General features: G+C 48.4%; 2 protein-coding genes across 2 annotated transcripts in view; one reads left to right on the forward strand and one right to left on the reverse strand.

The window, feature by feature from the left end:
* The window catches only part of TM9SF4 (transmembrane 9 superfamily member 4), a 318,186-nt gene that overhangs the window by 80,527 nt on the left and 219,868 nt on the right, over positions 1 to 17,791 (reverse strand). The window lies entirely within an intron of this gene.
* The window catches only part of COMMD7 (COMM domain containing 7), a 43,212-nt gene that overhangs the window by 11,032 nt on the left and 14,389 nt on the right, over positions 1 to 17,791 (forward strand). The window contains exon 2 of the mRNA XM_075276881.1: positions 16,136 to 16,370. Coding sequence (XP_075132982.1) covers positions 16,290 to 16,370 — 81 coding nt within the window. The 5' untranslated portion in view covers positions 16,136 to 16,289. The remainder of the gene's footprint in view (positions 1 to 16,135; positions 16,371 to 17,791) is intronic.

The following is a 17,791-nucleotide window of genomic DNA, read 5'->3' on the forward strand; positions in this document are numbered from 1 at the left end:
TAGATAGATAGATAGATAGATAGATAGATAGACATTGATATGCTGTATAGGTAAAGGCTAAATACTAGACACCGTAAGGACCTTCTGACGTCACAAGGTCACATGACAGGATAGGCGTGTCTTTAATTGTAAGCAGGACCTTCCACTGTATCCTGTGTAGTGGAGCAACATGGAGAGCTGCTGTGAGGTGCAGGGTGTAGTGAGGGGGAAGATACAGTAGGTGGCCTGCAGGGTGTAGTGTGGGGGAGAGATGTGGGGTGCAGGGTGTAGTGTGGGGGGAGAGATGTGGGTGCAGGGTGTAGTGTGGGGGAGAGTTGTGGGGGCAGGGTGTAGTGTGGGGGGGAGAGATGTGGGGGGGAGAGATGTGGGGGCAGGGTGTAATGTGGGGTGCAGGGTGTAGTGTGGGGGAGAGATGTGGGGGCAGGGTGTAGTGTGGGGGAGAGATGTGGGGTGCAGGGTGTAGTGTGGGGGAGAGATGTGGGGTGCAGGGTGTAGTGTGGGGGAGAGATGTGGGGGCAGGGTGTAGTGTGGGGTGCAGGGTGTAGTGTGGGGGAGAGATGTGGGGTGTGGGGTGCAGGGTGTAGTGTGGGGGAGAGGTGTGGGGTGCAGGGTGTAGTGTGGGGGAGAGATGTGGGGTGTAGTGTGGGGTGCAGGGTGTAGTGTGGGGGAGAGGTGTGGGGTGCAGGGTGTAGTGTGGGGGGGAGAGATGGTGGGGTGCAGGGTGTAGTGTGGGGGAGAGATGTGGGAGCAGGGTGTAGTGTGGGGGAGAGATGTGGGAGCAGGGTGTAGTGTGGGGGAGAGATGTGGGTGCAGGGTGTAGTGTGGGGGAGAGATGGTGGGGTGCGGGGTGTAGTGTGGGGGAGAGATGTGGGTGCAGGGTGTAGTGTGGGGGAGAGATGTGGGTGCAGGGTGTAGTGTGGGGGAGAGATGTGGGTGCAGGGTGTAGTGTGGGGGGGAGAGATGGTGGGGTGCAGGGTGTAGTGTGGGGGCGAGATGTGGGTGCAGGGTGTAGTGTGGGGGAGAGATGTGGGTGCAGGGTGTAGTGTGGGGGAGAGATGGTGGGGTGCAGGGTGTAGTGCAGGGTGTAGTGTGGGGGAGAGATGTGGGTGCAGGGTGTAGTGTGGGGGAGAGATGTGGGTGCAGGGTGTAGTGTGGGGGAGAGATGGTGGGGTGCAGGGTGTAGTGTGGGGGAGAGATGTGGGTGCAGGGTGTAGTGTGGGGGAGAGATGTGGGTGCAGGGTGTAGTGTGGGGGAGAGATGTGGGTGCATGGTGTAGTGTGGGGGAGAGATGTGGGTGCATGGTGTAGTGTGGGGGAGAGATGGTGGGGTGCAGGGTGTAGTGTGGGGGAGAGATGGTGGGGTGCAGGGTGTAGTGTGGGGGGAGAGATGTTGGTGCAGGGTGTAGTGAGGGGAGAGATGTGGGGGCAGGGTGTAGTGTGGGGGAGAGATGGTGGGGTGCAGGGTGTAGTGTGGGGGAGAGATGTGGGGTGCAGGGTGTAGTGGGGGGAGAGATGTGGGGTGCAGGGTGTAGTGTGGGGGAGAGATATGGGGTGCAGGGTGTAGTGTGGGGGGAGAGATGGTGGGGTGCAGGATGTAGTGTGGGGGAGAGATGTGGGGTGCAGGGTGTAGTGGGGGGAGAGATGTGGGGTGCAGGGTGTAGTGTGGGGGAGAGATGTGGGGGCAGGGTGTAGTGTGGGGGAGAGATGTGGGTGCAGGGTGTAGTGTGGGGGAGAGATGGTGGGGTGCAGGGTGTAGTGCAGGGTGTAGTGTGGGGGAGAGATGTGGGTGCAGGGTGTAGTGTGGGGGAGAGATGTGGGTGCAGGGTGTAGTGTGGGGGAGAGATGTGGGTGCAGGGTGTAGTGTGGGGGAGAGATGTGGGTGCATGGTGTAGTGTGGGGGAGAGATGGTGGGGTGCAGGGTGTAGTGTGGGGGAGAGATGGTGGGGTGCAGGGTGTAGTGTGGGGGGAGAGATGTTGGTGCAGGGTGTAGTGAGGGGAGAGATGTGGGGGCAGGGTGTAGTGTGGGGGAGAGATGGTGGGGTGCAGGGTGTAGTGTGGGGGAGAGATGTGGGGTGCAGGGTGTAGTGGGGGGAGAGATGTGGGGTGCAGGGTGTAGTGTGGGGGAGAGATATGGGGTGCAGGGTGTAGTGTGGGGGGAGAGATGGTGGGGTGCAGGATGTAGTGTGGGGGAGAGATGTGGGGTGCAGGGTGTAGTGGGGGGAGAGATGTGGGGTGCAGGGTGTAGTGTGGGGGAGAGATGTGGGGGCAGGGTGTAGTGTGGGGGAGAGATGTGGGGTGCAGGGTGTAGTGTGGGGGAGAGATGTGGGGTGCAGGGTGCAGTGTGGGGGAGAGATGGTGGGGTGTAGTGTGCAGTGTGGGGGAGAGATGGTGGGGTGTAGTGTGGGGGAGAGAGTGCACTGCACCGACATCCAGTCGCGGCTACTCGTATTTTGTACTGAAACCTGAGGCAGCCTCCGTCTCATGTTCCAGTCCAAAATACCCCATGTGAACCCGGCCTAAGGTTTGCATAAGAGGCGCAAAGAAACTCCTCCATTGGCGGTGCAGAGGTGATTGACAATGTGCTTTAGGTTAGAGCCCCACATAGGGGGCCACAGCCAAAAAGCCCTGCCGGAAACACATTGCGATCTTCCCACAGCGCCTTTCACATAAAATGCACAGTTTTCCTCTGCGGACTTTCTACTTTAGGTATACTTATAGGGAGTCTGCCAGCGTTTCCATAGATATAGTTTCCATGTGCTGCAACGTCCATAAACTCCCCAGGTATTTTTCTGATATTTTGCATGGGATTCGCTAGACTCCTATCCACTTTGCAGGGACTGTAAACGCTGCGGTTTTTGCTGTGGTGTTTCTGCCATGTTGGGCTTCAGCCTTAAAAGACACATGGGGAGCTGTGGGAAACTTGTTTGGGGGGGACTCTGAGCTGTGGAGTGCTTAACCCTATGGGGGTGCACTAGAGAGATGTAGAATGCTTGTGAGGGGGTGCACAGGAAATATATGGATATTGGTGAAATGCTAGCATTGCAGGGGTAGGCTTATAGGAGCTATCTGGTCACCACAAGGTAACCCCTCCCCGTGGGCATCATGCACAGGGGTGATAAGAGTTTGGGTGTTTTGCACACCAGTTTTAATGGAATGGCTGCTCTTTAAGGTTCATGGGGGATAGTAACAGTGTGGGGGTAAACTAGAGGGACATGGAGGACAGTGCGGTGCTTGTTAGTAATGTGGGGTCCCCTGGAGGGACATGGAGGATAGTGTGGTGCTTGTTAGTAATGTGGGGTACACTGGAGGGACTTGGGGGAGATAGTAGGATGATTGTTAGTAATGTGGGGTACACTGGAGGGACATGGCGGATAGTGTGGTGCTTGTTAGTAATGTGGGGTACACTGGAGGGGCATGGGGGATAATGCGGTGCTTGTTAGTAATGTGGGATACACTGGAGGGACATGGGGGATAGTGCGGTGCTTGTTAGTAATGTGGGGTACACTGGAGAGACTTGGGGGATAGTGGGATATACCTGGATGTAGTTATAGCTGCACTCATTAGTATCGGGTCTCCATTATACAATACTCTGAAGACCCAGTGGCTATGATGGCCGCCATCTTTAAAGGTCCGACATGTACTATTACGGATGTCGGGAAGGGGTACAATTATTTAAAGAGATCCTATCATTCAAACGCATTTTTTATGACTAACACGTCGGAATAGCCTTAAAGGGATCCTATCATTTAAACACTTTTTTTTTTCTAGCTGACACGTCAGAATAGCCTTAAGAAAGGCTATTCGTCTCCTACCTTTATCCGTCGTCTCCGGCCCGCCATTCGGTAGAAATACAGTTTTTTACCGGTATGCAAATGAGTTCTTTTGCAGCAGTACTCAGACAGCACTGGGGGCGTCCCCAATTCTGCCAGAGAACTCTCTCCAGCGACGCCTCCATCTTCAACAGCAACCGCCTCTTCTGCATCTTCTCTTGGGTCACACTCCGGCGCCTGCGAAGTCAGTTCTGCCATTGGGACGCAGGCAAGAGCAGACTGCACAGGCCGGCTGGCAGCTATTTTTTTGGAGGCCGCTACGCACGCATACGCAGTAGGCTCCTGTTCTCCATACAACTACAGGAGCGTACTGTGCATGCGCACGTAGTGGCCTCCAAAGTAATGGCCGCCGGCCAGCCTGTGCACTCTGCTCTTGCCTGCGTCCCAATGGCAGAGCAGACTGTGCAGGCACCGGAGTGTGACCCCAGCCGGAAGAAGACGTAGAAGAGGTCGTTGCTGTTGAAGATGGAGGTGTCGCTGGAGAGAGTTCTCTGGCAACATTGGGGACGCCCCCAGTGCTGCGAAATAACTCATTTGCATACAGCAAAAACCTGGTATTTCTACCGAACTGTGGGCTGGAGACGACGGATAAAGGTAGGAGACGAATAGCTATTTCTTAAGGCTATTCCGACGTGTCAACTAGAAAAAAAAAGTGTTTAAATGATAGGATCCTTTTAAGAAAGGCTATTCGTCTCCTACGTTTCGTTGTCTTCTCCGCGCCGCCGTTTGCCTGAAATCCTGGTTTTTGTCGGTATGCAAATGAGTTCTCTTGCAGTACTGGGGGCGGCCCTAATGCTGCGAGAGAACTCTCTGCAGTGCTGCCTCCATCTTCATCAGCAACGTATACGATGCCGGCTCCCATTGAAATCAATGGGAGCATATATGGCCTGCAAAAGCTCACGCGGCGTATACGTGCCACATCACGCGGCACTTTACTCCGTGTGAACTCACCCTACGGGTTACTAATATGAGAGGTACCTGGAGGCAGTAATTAAGTAACTCCACTATGGAGATCCTTAAGGCTGAGGCCCCACGTTGCGGAAACGCAGCTTTTTTTGTTGTTGCAGTTTTTTGAGCCAAAGCCAAGAATGGCTACAAGAGGAATGGGAAATATATAGGAAGTTGTTATACTTCTACCTTTTGCACAATCCACTCCTGGCTTTGGCTCAAAAAACTGCAGCAAATAAAGCTGTGTTTCCGCAACATGGGGCCTTAGCCTAAAGAAGTATTCTAGGAATATGCTGTAGAGCTCCACTTCTACTCAGGTAGTATCTGTATGTCACATGGCCATGCTGCAGTTCATTCTAATTGAAATGAATGGGGATGAGCTGTAATACTCAGCACGGCCTCTGTACAGTGTATGGCGCTGTGCTTGGTAAGTAGAGAAGAGACCGCAGCAATCAATATCGTAGTCCCAATAATCCCTTTAATTAATACCTTCATGTAACTTTAGGCTGAGGCCACACAAAATAGGACTGAGCTAAGGTCCACACTTGCACCCAGTCTCTGCTTTGTGAGTTTCCGTCTTGTGCCCGAGAAACCCTGATGGAAACCCGGAATTCAGTGTCGGCTGGTGAGCATCTTCTGATTTCCACGATGAAAACGTTTTTTATTTTTTAACCAGATAAAATGTCCCGCATGTCCAACTTTGTGTCCAGTTAAAAAAAAAAACAGTTTAGCCACGCAGACCAGAAGACGCACACGAGCGGACACTTTGCAAACCCATTCAAATGAAAAGTGACTGCCAGTTTTCGTCTCCTGTCCAGTTTCTCAGGCAGAAGACGGAAACCTGCAAAGCGGAGAGCGGGCGCAGGTGTGAACCCGTCCTAACATACATTCAGCACAGTTTACTATACAATTGTATAGTGAATACTGAATATTACCGGAAAACAGCGGCTTCACTCACAAAACTGCTGCCGATGTTACAAGCCGTGCGGCTTCTGGGTAATACAGCAGTTATCTACTATATATAAGCAGTATACAGTACTCATATTATAAGCCTACATTCACACCGCACTGAATAATGGCCATGTCATCACATGGCAGTCTTACATTCAATGAGGGGATTCACATATCTGGGTCACGGACCGTCAAACAATACAACATGTTCTCTATCCTCACAGATCTCTTCATTCACTGACTATATACTATCTTATACCATCTGACACCTCCTAAGTACAGTATATGATACATGGATACAGTGTGAGACATAAGAAAAGGTCCTTACGGAGTATAGTAAATAGCCAGTTCAGTGTGAGACGGCTAAATACTATCACTGGAAAGGACCTCACCGGTATAAAACCTTGTAAGTATATGAAACATAGAAAAGGTCCTTACAGAGTATAGTAAATAGCCAGTTCAGTGTGAGACGGCTAAATACTATCACTGGAAAGGACCTCACCAGTATAAAACCTTGTAAGTATATGAAACATAGAAAAGGTCCTTACAGAGTATAGTAAATAGCCAGTTCAGTGTGAGACGGCTAAATACTATCACTGGAAGGACCTCACCGGTATGAAACCTTGTAAGTATATGAAACATAGAAAAGGTCCTTACAGAGTATAGTAAATAGCCAGTTCACTGTGAGATGGCTAAATACTATCACTGGAAAGGACCTCACCGGTATAAAACCTTGTAAGTATATTATACATAGAAAAGGTCCTTACGGAGTATAGTAAATAGCCAGTTCAGTGTGAGACGGCTAAATACTATCACTGGAAGGACCTCACCGGTATGAAACCTTGTAAGTATATGAAAGGTGGAAAAGGTCCTTACGGAGTATAGTAAATAGCCAGTTCACTGTGAGATGGCTAAATACTATCACTGGAAAGGACCTCACCGGTATGAAACCTTGTAAGTATATTATACATAGAAAAGGTCCTTACGGAGTATAGTAAATAGCCAGTTCAGTGTGAGACGGCTAAATACTATCACTGGAAGGACCTCACCGGTATGAAACCTTGTAAGTATATGAAAGGTGGAAAAGGTCCTTACGGAGTATAGTAAATAGCCAGTTCACTGTGAGATGGCTAAATACTATCACTGGAAAGGACCTCACCGGTATGAAACCTTGTAAGTATATTATACATAGAAAAGGTCCTTACGGAGTATAGTAAATAGCCAGTTCAGTGTGAGACGGCTAAATACTATCACTGGAAAGGACCTCGCCGGTATGAAACCTTTTAAGTATATGAAACATGGAAAAGGTCCTTACGGAGTATAGTAAATAGCCAGTTCAGTGTGAGACGGCTAAATACTATCACTGGAAAGGACCTCACCAGTATAAAACCTTGTAAGTATATGAAACATAGAAAAGGTCCTTACGGAGTATAGTAAATAGCCAGTTCAGTGTGAGACGGCTAAATACTATCACTGGAAAGGACCTCGCCGGTATGAAACCTTGTAAGTATATGAAACATGGAAAAGGTCCTTACGGAGTATAGTAAATAGCCAGTTCAGTGTGAGACGGTTAAATACTATCACTGGAAAGGACCTCGCCGGTATGAAACCTTGTAAGTATAGGATACATAGAAAAGGTCCTTACGGAGTATAGTAAATAGCCAGTTCAGTGTGAGATGGCTAAATACTATCACTTGAAAGGACCTCACCGGTATGAAACCTTGTAAGTATATGAAACATAGAAAAGGTCCTTACGGAGTATAGTAAATAGCCAGTTCAGTGTGAGACGGCTAAATACTATCACTGGAAAGGACCTCGCCGGTATGAAACCTTGTAAGTACATGATACATGGAAAAGGTCCTTACGGAGTATAGTAAATAGCCAGTTCAGTGTGAGACGGCTAAATACTATCACTGGTAAGGACCTCACCGGTATGAAACCTTGTAAGTATATGAAAGGTGGAAAAGGTCCTTACGGAGTATAGTAAATAGCCAGTTCAGTGTGAGATGGCTAAATCCTATCACTGGAAAGGACCTCGCCGGTATGAAACCTTGTAAGTATATGAAAGGTGGAAAAGGTCCTTACGGAGTATAGTAAATAGCCAGTTCAGTGTGAGACGGCTAAATACTATCACTGGAAAGGACCTCACCAGGATGAAACCTTGTAAGTATAGGATACATAGAAAAGGTCCTTACGGAGTATAGTAAATAGCCAGTTCAGTGTGAGATGGCTAAATACTATCACTTGAAAGGACCTCACCGGTATGAAACCTTGTAAGTATATGAAACATAGAAAAGGTCCTTACGGAGTATAGTAAATAGCCAGTTCAGTGTGAGACGGCTAAATACTATCACTGGAAAGGACCTCGCCGGTATGAAACCTTGTAAGTACATGATACATGGAAAAGGTCCTTACGGAGTATAGTAAATAGCCAGTTCAGTGTGAGACGGCTAAATACTATCACTGGTAAGGACCTCACCGGTATGAAACCTTGTAAGTATATGAAAGGTGGAAAAGGTCCTTACGGAGTATAGTAAATAGCCAGTTCAGTGTGAGATGGCTAAATCCTATCACTGGAAAGGACCTCGCCGGTATGAAACCTTGTAAGTACATGAAAGATTGAAAAGGTCCTTACGGAGTATAGTAAATAGCCAGTTCAATGTGAGACGGCTAAATACTATCACTGGAAAGGACCTGATGGAAAAGGTCCTTACGGAGTATAGTAAATAGCCAGTTCAGTGTGAGATGGCTAAATACTATATCAGTTAAGGACCCGACCACTAGGGGGCAAAAAGGTCCTTACCAGTAATGGGAAATAGACAACTCACACTGAGCCGGCTAAATACTAGACGCCGTAAGGACCAGGTCCCTCTGGAGTACGGTATTTAGCCAATTCACTGTGAGCTGGCTAAATACTATATCAGTTAAGGACCTGACCACTAGGGGGCAAAAAGGTCCTTACCAGTAATGCATATCTCCCAACCGTCCCGATTTCCACGGGACAGTCACGATTTGGGTGACATGTCCCGCGGTCCCGGTTGGAGGGAGGTATGTCCCGATTTCAACTCAGATCTGCATCCAGAGGACGCAGATCTGAGTTGAACACATACGCGGCTGAAGCAAGGAGCTGACACAGGTCAGCTCCTCGCTTCGCCGCTGCGTGTCTCTCTCGCTGACACACGTGGCTGAAGGAAGGAGCTGACACAGGTCAGCTCCTCGCTTCGCCGCTGCGTGTCTCTCTCGCTGACACACGCGGCTGAAGGAAGGAGCTGACGCAGGTCAGCTCCTCGCTTCGCCGCTGCGTGTCTCTCTCGCTGACACATATGCGGCTGAAGCGAGGAGCTGACCAGTGTCAGCTCCTCGCTTCGCCGCTGCCGCCGGCTCCTGGCTTGCAGGCGCGATGTGACACATCGCCTCTACAAGCCAGTAGCCGGCGGCAGCGGCGAAGCGAGGAGCTGACCTGCGTCAGCTCCTTCCTTCAGCCGCATGTGTCATCGAGAGAGGCGCGCAGAGAGCGGCGAGGGAGCGGAAGAGAAGGTAAGTTTAATGTGGAGGCGGAACGTGAATCTGGGGGCAGATGAAGGAGGGGACGGCATGACACTGGGGGCAGATGAAGGAGGGGACGGCATGACACTGGGGGCAGAGATGGAGAGGACGGCATGACACTGGGGGCAGAGATGTGGGGATATGAATCTGGGGGCAGAGATGGGGGACATGAATCTGGGGGCAGAGATGGAGGGGGGACATGAATCTGGGGGGACATGAATCTGGGGGCAGAGATGGAGGGGACATGAAACTGGGGGCAGAGATGTGGGGACATGAATCTGGGGGCAGAGATGGAAGGGGGACATGAAACTGGGGGCAGATGAAGGGTGTATATGAAACTGGGGGAGAGATAGAGGGGGGACATATAATTTACGGGTGACTGTAGGAGGATTATACTGTGTGCGGGCACATGAAAAATTAACGAGTGGGCGGGGTCAACACAAAAGTGGGCGGGGCTAAATTTTCTACGCGCGCCGCAGATTTTGTCCCTCTTTCAGTTTTTCAAAAGTTGGGAGGTATGAGTAATGGGAAATAGACAGCTCACACTGAGCTGGCTAAATACTAGACGCCATAAGGACCAGGTCCTTACGGCGTCTAGTATTTAGTCACAACCATGCTGTATATACTTACACATATACTCATACACATACATTCATATACAACATATACACACACCTATCTACACACATACAGCACTCACACAGTATATAAGACACATAATGTAAACACATATACCAATCTATACATATTTTATCCAAAAATATACTTACATGTGGCTGTGCAGCTCTGTCTAGCAGTGAAGAGAGCAGATACATCGCACAGGATGTCTCCCCTCACACTCCGATACTGAGGAGGGGGAGGGGTGGAACAGGAAGCTGCTGTGTGCGGAAGCTTTTACAAGAAGCATCTGCAGCCCTGAATCTACTGCCGATCTTCTACTTATGGTAGGGAAGGTATGGGGCCCTTGAGGGTGTGGGGATATTAACCAAAAAAAAACTGCAGGGGTAGCGGCTGTCACCGGGCCCCTAATGTCCCGGGCCCTGTGGCAGCTGCTACCACGGTAGTTATGCCACTGGGCTGATCCATTTAACCCCTTTACGCCACGGGTATTTTTCGATTTTCGTTTTCCATTTTTGACTCCCCCCCCCCCCCCCCTTCCAAACCCCACAACTTTTTAATTTTACCACTCTCAGAGCCTCATGAGGTCTTAATGTTTGCGGGACAATTTTTTCTTCATGATGCTGCCAATAATTATTCTGAACAATGTACTGGGAAGCTGGAAAAAAAATTCAGAATGGGGTGGATTTGAAGAAAAAGTGCACTTCTGCGATTTTCAAACGGCGTTCGTTTTTACGGCGTTCACTGTGCAGCCAAAATGACATGTTATCCGTATTCTATGTTTCGGTATGATTCTGAGGATACCTAATTTATATGGTTTTATTTACATTTTAACCCCTTAACAAAGATCCAAAACGGTGTCCAAATTTTTTTTTCTCTTAAAATTGCCCTATTCTGACTCCCGTAACTTTTTTATACTTCCGTGTACGGGTATGCATAGGGAGTCTTTTTTGCAGCACCGGGTGTACTTTTTAGTTATAACATTTTGGGGAATTGCTTTTGCTTTGATCACTTTTTATTAAAATTTTTATAAGAGGCAAAACAGTGAAAAAACGGCGGTTTGGCAATTTAGATTTTTTTACCTGCATTTACCATATTTTTATGGATTTGTAGAGCGGGCGTTTTGGGACACAGGGATACCTAACATGTATGTTTTTCACAGCATTTAAGTACTTTTATATGTGTTCTAGGAAAAGGGGGGTGATTTAAATTTTTATTTACTTTTTTTTTAATGCATTTATTAGACCCCTAGGGGTCTTGAACCCCAGGGGGTCTGATCACTAATGCAATGCATAACAATGCTAATGTATTGCAAAATACCAGGGCTTCTATTGCAGGCTACATAGAATAGCCTGCAATAGAATCCATTGTCTGACAGCCCGCTGTCATGGCAATGGGATCCCGGAGCTTGCTCCGGGTGCCGGCGATCGCTGAGAAAATAGCTCCTTGGTCAGCTTTGACCGAGACGCCGAAGGGGTTAATGCCTACGATCGGTGCGGGCACCGACCATGAGCATTAGCGCTGGGAGTTTACTGTGTAAAACACTAGACATCCAGCGGCTATAGCGGCAGCCATGTTTAAACAACCGGCATTCGCCGCACTAGTACGGCGGATGTCGGCAAGGGGTTAATGTCCCCTTCCAGCTGCCCCCACAGTATTATGTTCCTCTACTGGTTCCCCCACATCATCAAACAAAGATAAAACCCACTTGTACTTAATTTTCCCCGTTCCTCTGCTGTTCTTCTCTTGCGCCTACTACTCCTGAAGCAAAGAAAGGGTTGAGATAAGAGTAGAGTGGTTTAAATCAGGTGTGTTGTGGATCCACCTCCACCTACCAGTCCATCATAGCTAACACACTCAATACCTCAGTATTGTTAGGCTGTGTTCACACGGTGGAATTTGCCGTGGATTTGGCCCACGAATCTGAAGCAGATTTCTCCCAGAAACCGCCTCCCATTGTTTTCATTGGTTGGCAGAGATCGCAGCAGGATGTGGAAAAAAGAAGTGTCCTGCTCAATCTTGCTGCGGATTCTGTGGCTGATTTAGTCACGGTGTACGCAACTCGAGACTCCCTGCTGAATAGGCCCATTCATCCGAGCCTAATCAGAAGCGAGATGCTGCGACAGAATGCCAATGCACTGCATCGGCATCCCTTCTCAGCTAGACCGCGGCAAAAATGAAAGAGGAAACATACCGTTAGGTGTTGTATTCAGTGGTGTAACTAGGAATGGCGGGGCCCCCCTCCAAAGACCCCAACCGACCGCCCCTTTTCCCTCGCATTCCTGCAGGCACTATTATGCCCCATAGTGGCCCCTGTACACAGTATTATACCTTATAGTGGCTCCTGTATACAGTATTAAACCCTATAGCGGCCTCTGCACACAGTATTATGCCCTATAGTGGCCCCTGTACACAGTATTATACTTTATAGTGGCTCCTGTATGCAGTATTATACCTTATAGTGGCTCCTGTATACAGTATTATACCCTATAGCGGCCCCTGCACACAGTATTATGCCCTATAGTGGCCCCTGTAGCACAGTATTATGTACTGTAATAACCACTTCATCCCTAGGCAGCTGCCAGCACAGTACTGTGTGCTGACAGCCTGCCCTGCACACATGGGTTAAACTCACCAGTCTGCACTCACTCTCCATAAGTCCTCAGCGCTACTCACTCAATCCCCCAGCTCTATCTTCTTCCTGCACAATGTCTCCGCCCCGCCCCCACTGTCAGGACGCACGTTGAGGCTCTCCACCGTCCGAACCCGACACCTCAGGTGGCCTCGGGCCTCAAAAAGTAAAATGTATTGTTTTTTTTGGCATATTAACTAGTGAGGGGGCCCGGGCCCCCTAAGGTGTCGGGCCCTGTGGCAGCTGCTGCTGTGGTAGTTACGCCACTAGTTGTATTGTTGATGTAGAGATTAACTATGCCTCTCCTTTATGCAACTGTAACCCACCTTGTTTGATGTGGATACAGCAGGTGGTGCCTCATACGAAGTCACAGGAAACAGTGCCACCTACTGGATCCACATTAGTAGGCAGCACCTGATTTTACCCACTCCATTCTAGCAGTGCCTTACTTCACCATGCCTGCTTGGCTGTCTTCTTTAGCAGAAGTCCTCGTGTCTGTTACAGCCTAGGTCCTTCCGCTGACACCGCTGCAGTGGGAGAGCACAACCGAGCTGCAGAATGGACCATGTTGGGAGGCACCAAAGCAACTGGGATAGGTGAATATATTTATTTTCACCTCTCCCAGGTTAATTTAAAAAAAAATGTAATTTTAGCCTGGAAAACCCCTTTAATTCTACATGAAGCTGCAGAATTATTACTCCTCACCTATTAATATTATATTGGTCTGCATCGTTGTTATTCCTCATATGGTATATCTCCATGCATTAGTATTATTCCTCATGTGGTTATATTATATACAGTATAGTTTATTACTCCTTATGTGACAATAGTATGCAAGTCTGTAGTAATGTTACTCCAGCTGTAAAATAGAATTGGATTTATTAGACATGGTACAGTGATTTACTTCGTTTGCCCACCAATAACATGGCGGACAGCTTCGGGGAGCTACATTATATGATCTTCACAACTCCCCTGCCCCGCAATACTGTACATTTTACATGTGTGGCGAGGTCACCTGTACAGTGCTGAGCCACTGCTGCCACTTTCTTGGTACAGCATAACATGATCAATAGAAGCAGATCTGAAGGAAGACACAGTGGCCGGATATGTCGCTGTGGTGAAGACCGGGACTACGCCCTCTAATGTCTGATCATATGCAAGTCACGTGATATGTTATCGGGAGCAAAGTGTGGCCTTCGGGTTGCGTCTAGAATGGAGTTGTTCCTGGTAGGTCCTCCCTCCAGCAACTCCAATCTATTCACCTCATTAGTGAACAGTCTAGAATGGAGTTGCTGGAGGGAGGACCTACCAGGAGCAACTCCAATCTAGACAATTCTCTAGTGAGGTGACTAGATTGGAGTTGCTGGAGGGAGAACCTGCTAGAATCAACTCCAATGTAGACTGTTCAGTACTGAAGTGACTAGAATGGAGTTGCTTAGAGGAGCTGCTGCCAGAAACTCCAATCTAGTCACCTCACTACAGGAGCAGCTAGAATGGAGTGTCTATAGGAAGGAGCCAGAACTGGCCAAGAGAGACATTGTATATGTATATGATTATCAATAAGAATATAGGAAAAACACATTCCTGGACACATAGATAGATATATAGATAGATATAACTATATATATTACATATATATATATATATATATATATATATATATATATATATATATAGTATATAAATATATATTTGCCATATGGTCTGAACAGGGTGCTGACGCCGCAGCTTTACGTGTTTATTATAACTTGCACCACTTTCCTGTAAGTGATAATGGAAATATATGGCAATTAATAACTGATATAGAGCTAAATTCTGACGTATCGCTGTGCGCCTGATTTATCAGTATATAGTTACTGCAGGTAGGCTCATGATGGTCTCGGTATATTCTGTAGTTGCTATAGGTAGGTCCTACAGAGCTGGCTAGAATGGAGTTGCTGCAGGTAGGTTCATGGTCTGGGTATAGTCTGTAGCTGCTATAGGTAGGTCCTCCTTGCAGCAACTCCATTCTAGCTGTCTCAGTACAGAACTGACTAGAATGGAGTCGACTCTCAGCCTGCACTGTGAACAAGCAGACACTGGGGATCCCTGGCTGCATCCCACGATCGACCCATACGTCCTTTGCGATCGACCGGTAGGTCGCGATCGACGTATTGGGCACCCCTGCCCTAGACCCTCCAGGATACAGTCCCATATAAAACATCACTCTCTTTTAAGCCTCATCCAACATGCAGTCCCATGTAACTAAATCACTCCCCTCTCAGCCTCATCCAATGTGCAGTCCCATGTAACTACATCACTCCCCCTCAGCCTTATCCAACGTGCAGTCCCATGCAACTACATAATTCGCTCCCCTCAGCCTCTTCCAACGTGCAGTCCCATGTAACTACATCACTCCTTCCCTCAGCCTCCTCCAACGTGCAGTCCCATGTAACTACATCACTCCTTCCCTCAGCCTCATCCAACGTGCAGTCCCATGTAACTACATCACTCTCTCCCCTCAGCCAACATGCAGCCCCATGTAATTACATCGCTCTCTCCCCTCAGCCTCATCCAATGTGCAGTTCCATGTAACTACATCACTTGCTTCCTTCAACCTCATCCAACGTGCAGTCCCATGTAACTACATCACTCTCTCCCCTCAGCCTCATCCAACATGCAGTCCCATGTAATTACATCACTCTCTCCCCTCAGCCTCATCCAATGTGCAGTCCCATGTAACTACATCACTCTCTCACCTCAGCCTCATCCAATGTGCAGTCCCATGTAACTACATCACTCCCTTCCCTCAGCCTCATCCAATGTGCAGTCCCATGTAACTACATCACTCTCTCACCTCAGCCAACATGCAGTCCCATGTAATTACATCGCTCTCTCCCCTCAGCCTCATCCAATGTGCAGTCCCATGTAACTACATCACTCTCTCACCTCAGCCTCATCCAATGTGCAGTCCCATGTAATTACATCACTCCCTTCCCTCAGCCTCATCCAATGTGCAGTCCCATGTAACTACATCACTCTCTCACCTCAGCCTCATCCAATGTGCAGTCCCATGTAACTACATCACTCCCTTCCCTCAGCCTCATCCAATGTGCAGTCCCATGTAACTACATCACTCCCTTCCCTCAGCCTCATCCAATGTGCAGTCCCATGTAACTACATCACTCTCTCACCTCAGCCTCATCCAATGTGCAGTCCCTTGTAACTACATCACTCCCTTCCCTCAGCCTCATCCAAAGTGCAGTCCCATGTAACTACATCACTCTCTCACCTCAGCCTCATCCAATGTGCAGTCCCATGTAACTACATAACTCGCTTCCCTCAGCCTCATTGAACGTGCAGTCCCATGTAACTACATCACTCCTTCCCTCAGCCTCATCCAACGTGCAGTCCCATGTAACTACATCACTCCTTCCCTCAGCCTCATCCGTGCACTCCCAGGTAACTACATCACTCCTTACCTCAGCCTCATCCAACATGCAGTCCCATGTAACTAGATCACTCTCTCCCCTCAGCCTCATCCAACATGCAGTCTCATGTAAAACAAACCTGTCTCTCCCCTTCCATCCTCCATTACCACAAGACAATCATCTCTGCTTTCTGTTCTCCAGCTCGGTTCCGGCTTCCTCTATACAGCACAGTCTAAACAGCACAGAGCAGTGATGGCCGAAACTCCGCCCTCCTCTGATAGGCCACGCCCCTTCCCGTGACATCATACCTACCAGGAGCAACTCCACTCTAGTCAGGACCGTGGTCTTCGGTATCATGGCGCTGCGCTGCTCTTCTTCTCCACTACCGGATTCTGTGGTTTCTGACATACAGAATTTGAGGCAGCTTTCCAAGGAGGTAAGAGCATAAGAGCTGAGTCCCCCATAAAGAAGGGCTTCCTATATGAGAAAATAAATTGCATTCCCTTAAAATCCCTGCTGAGATTCCTGGACACTGAAATGGTGTGATATAACGTTACTTTACATATGGTGTACTGAACCTCATCTGCATACGGTATTACACTCTGGAGCTGCACTCCCTATTCTGGTGGGAAGAGTGAGTGCAGTGAGTCCCCCTCCAATTGCCGCCACTGTATAAAGTTTCCACCGGCTGCCCCCACAGTGTGATGTCTCCCCTCCGGCTGCCCCCACAGTGTGATGTCTCCCCTCCGGCTGCCCCCACAGTGTGATGTCTCCCCTCCGGCTGCCCCCACAGTGTGATGTCTCCCCTCCGGCTGCCCCCACAGTGTGATGTCTCCCCTCCGGCTGCCCCCACACGCGAGTCTCGAAACTAGTCGCCAGAGTCGGAAGATACCCAGACTCCAGCGAATTAACCCACTATATGCCACAATCAATAGAGACCACGGCATCCAGGAAGTTCAGGGGCAAGATGGCCCCTTCCTTTCCCACTTTCTGACTGATGTTTCCTGTCACACATGGGGAATCTATGTGCAATGTATTTCAGTACATTGCACTGAGATTCTAGGTTCCAGCACCCTTGTGGGACAAGGAAAAAAATAGTCATGTTTTATTTGAAAAAGCTGTAAAACGTATCAAAACCAATATAAGTATCGCTGCAATTGTAATGGCCAGCCGGACAAAGTTACTATGTAATTTTTAATGCAGATTGAGCACCTTAAGAACAAAATGTTCAAAATGATAGAGTTGTTCTTTCTCCCTCGCCCCAAAACATTTGTACCCCAAAATGGTGCAAAATTAAAATATAACTCATCACGCAAAGAATAAGCCCTCACTTAGCTATGTTTACAAAAAAGAAATGTCAACAGAAAAAGTTATGAATTTTGAAAAGTGCTGAAGAAAATTATGAAAAAAAGTCGCTGAGCATTAAAGGGGTTTTCCCATCCCCTGTTTCAGCAGTTTGCATGCAGTCTCTTCTTCTCGCTTCCTATATTCTCCCGCCCTCCCTCCTTTGCTGGACGGGTCTGAGAAGTATCACAATAATTATGCAGATCAGATAATATGTGCAAGTGTTATCTGTGTGTTTACATAGAGAGAGAGATAGCAGACCAGGCTTTATCAGCAAACTGCAAATAGCTGAACTGATTGTCCTGTCAGCAAGAGCAGTGAGTGACATAACTTGTCCTACAGGTCCATGGTTATAACAACGCTGTGTAAACAATGGGAGGAATTCGGTCACATAGCTGGCAAACAAAGCATCATTTATAAAACAATATATTTAGGAAAAGTGTTCAATTTACATAAGCTACCAGTATACCTTGAAATGGGAATGTACAATCTAATCTGCATTCTTCCTTAAAG

This window comes from Leptodactylus fuscus, chromosome 6, assembly GCF_031893055.1.
Source record: "Leptodactylus fuscus isolate aLepFus1 chromosome 6, aLepFus1.hap2, whole genome shotgun sequence".
NCBI lineage: Eukaryota > Metazoa > Chordata > Amphibia > Anura > Leptodactylidae > Leptodactylus > Leptodactylus fuscus.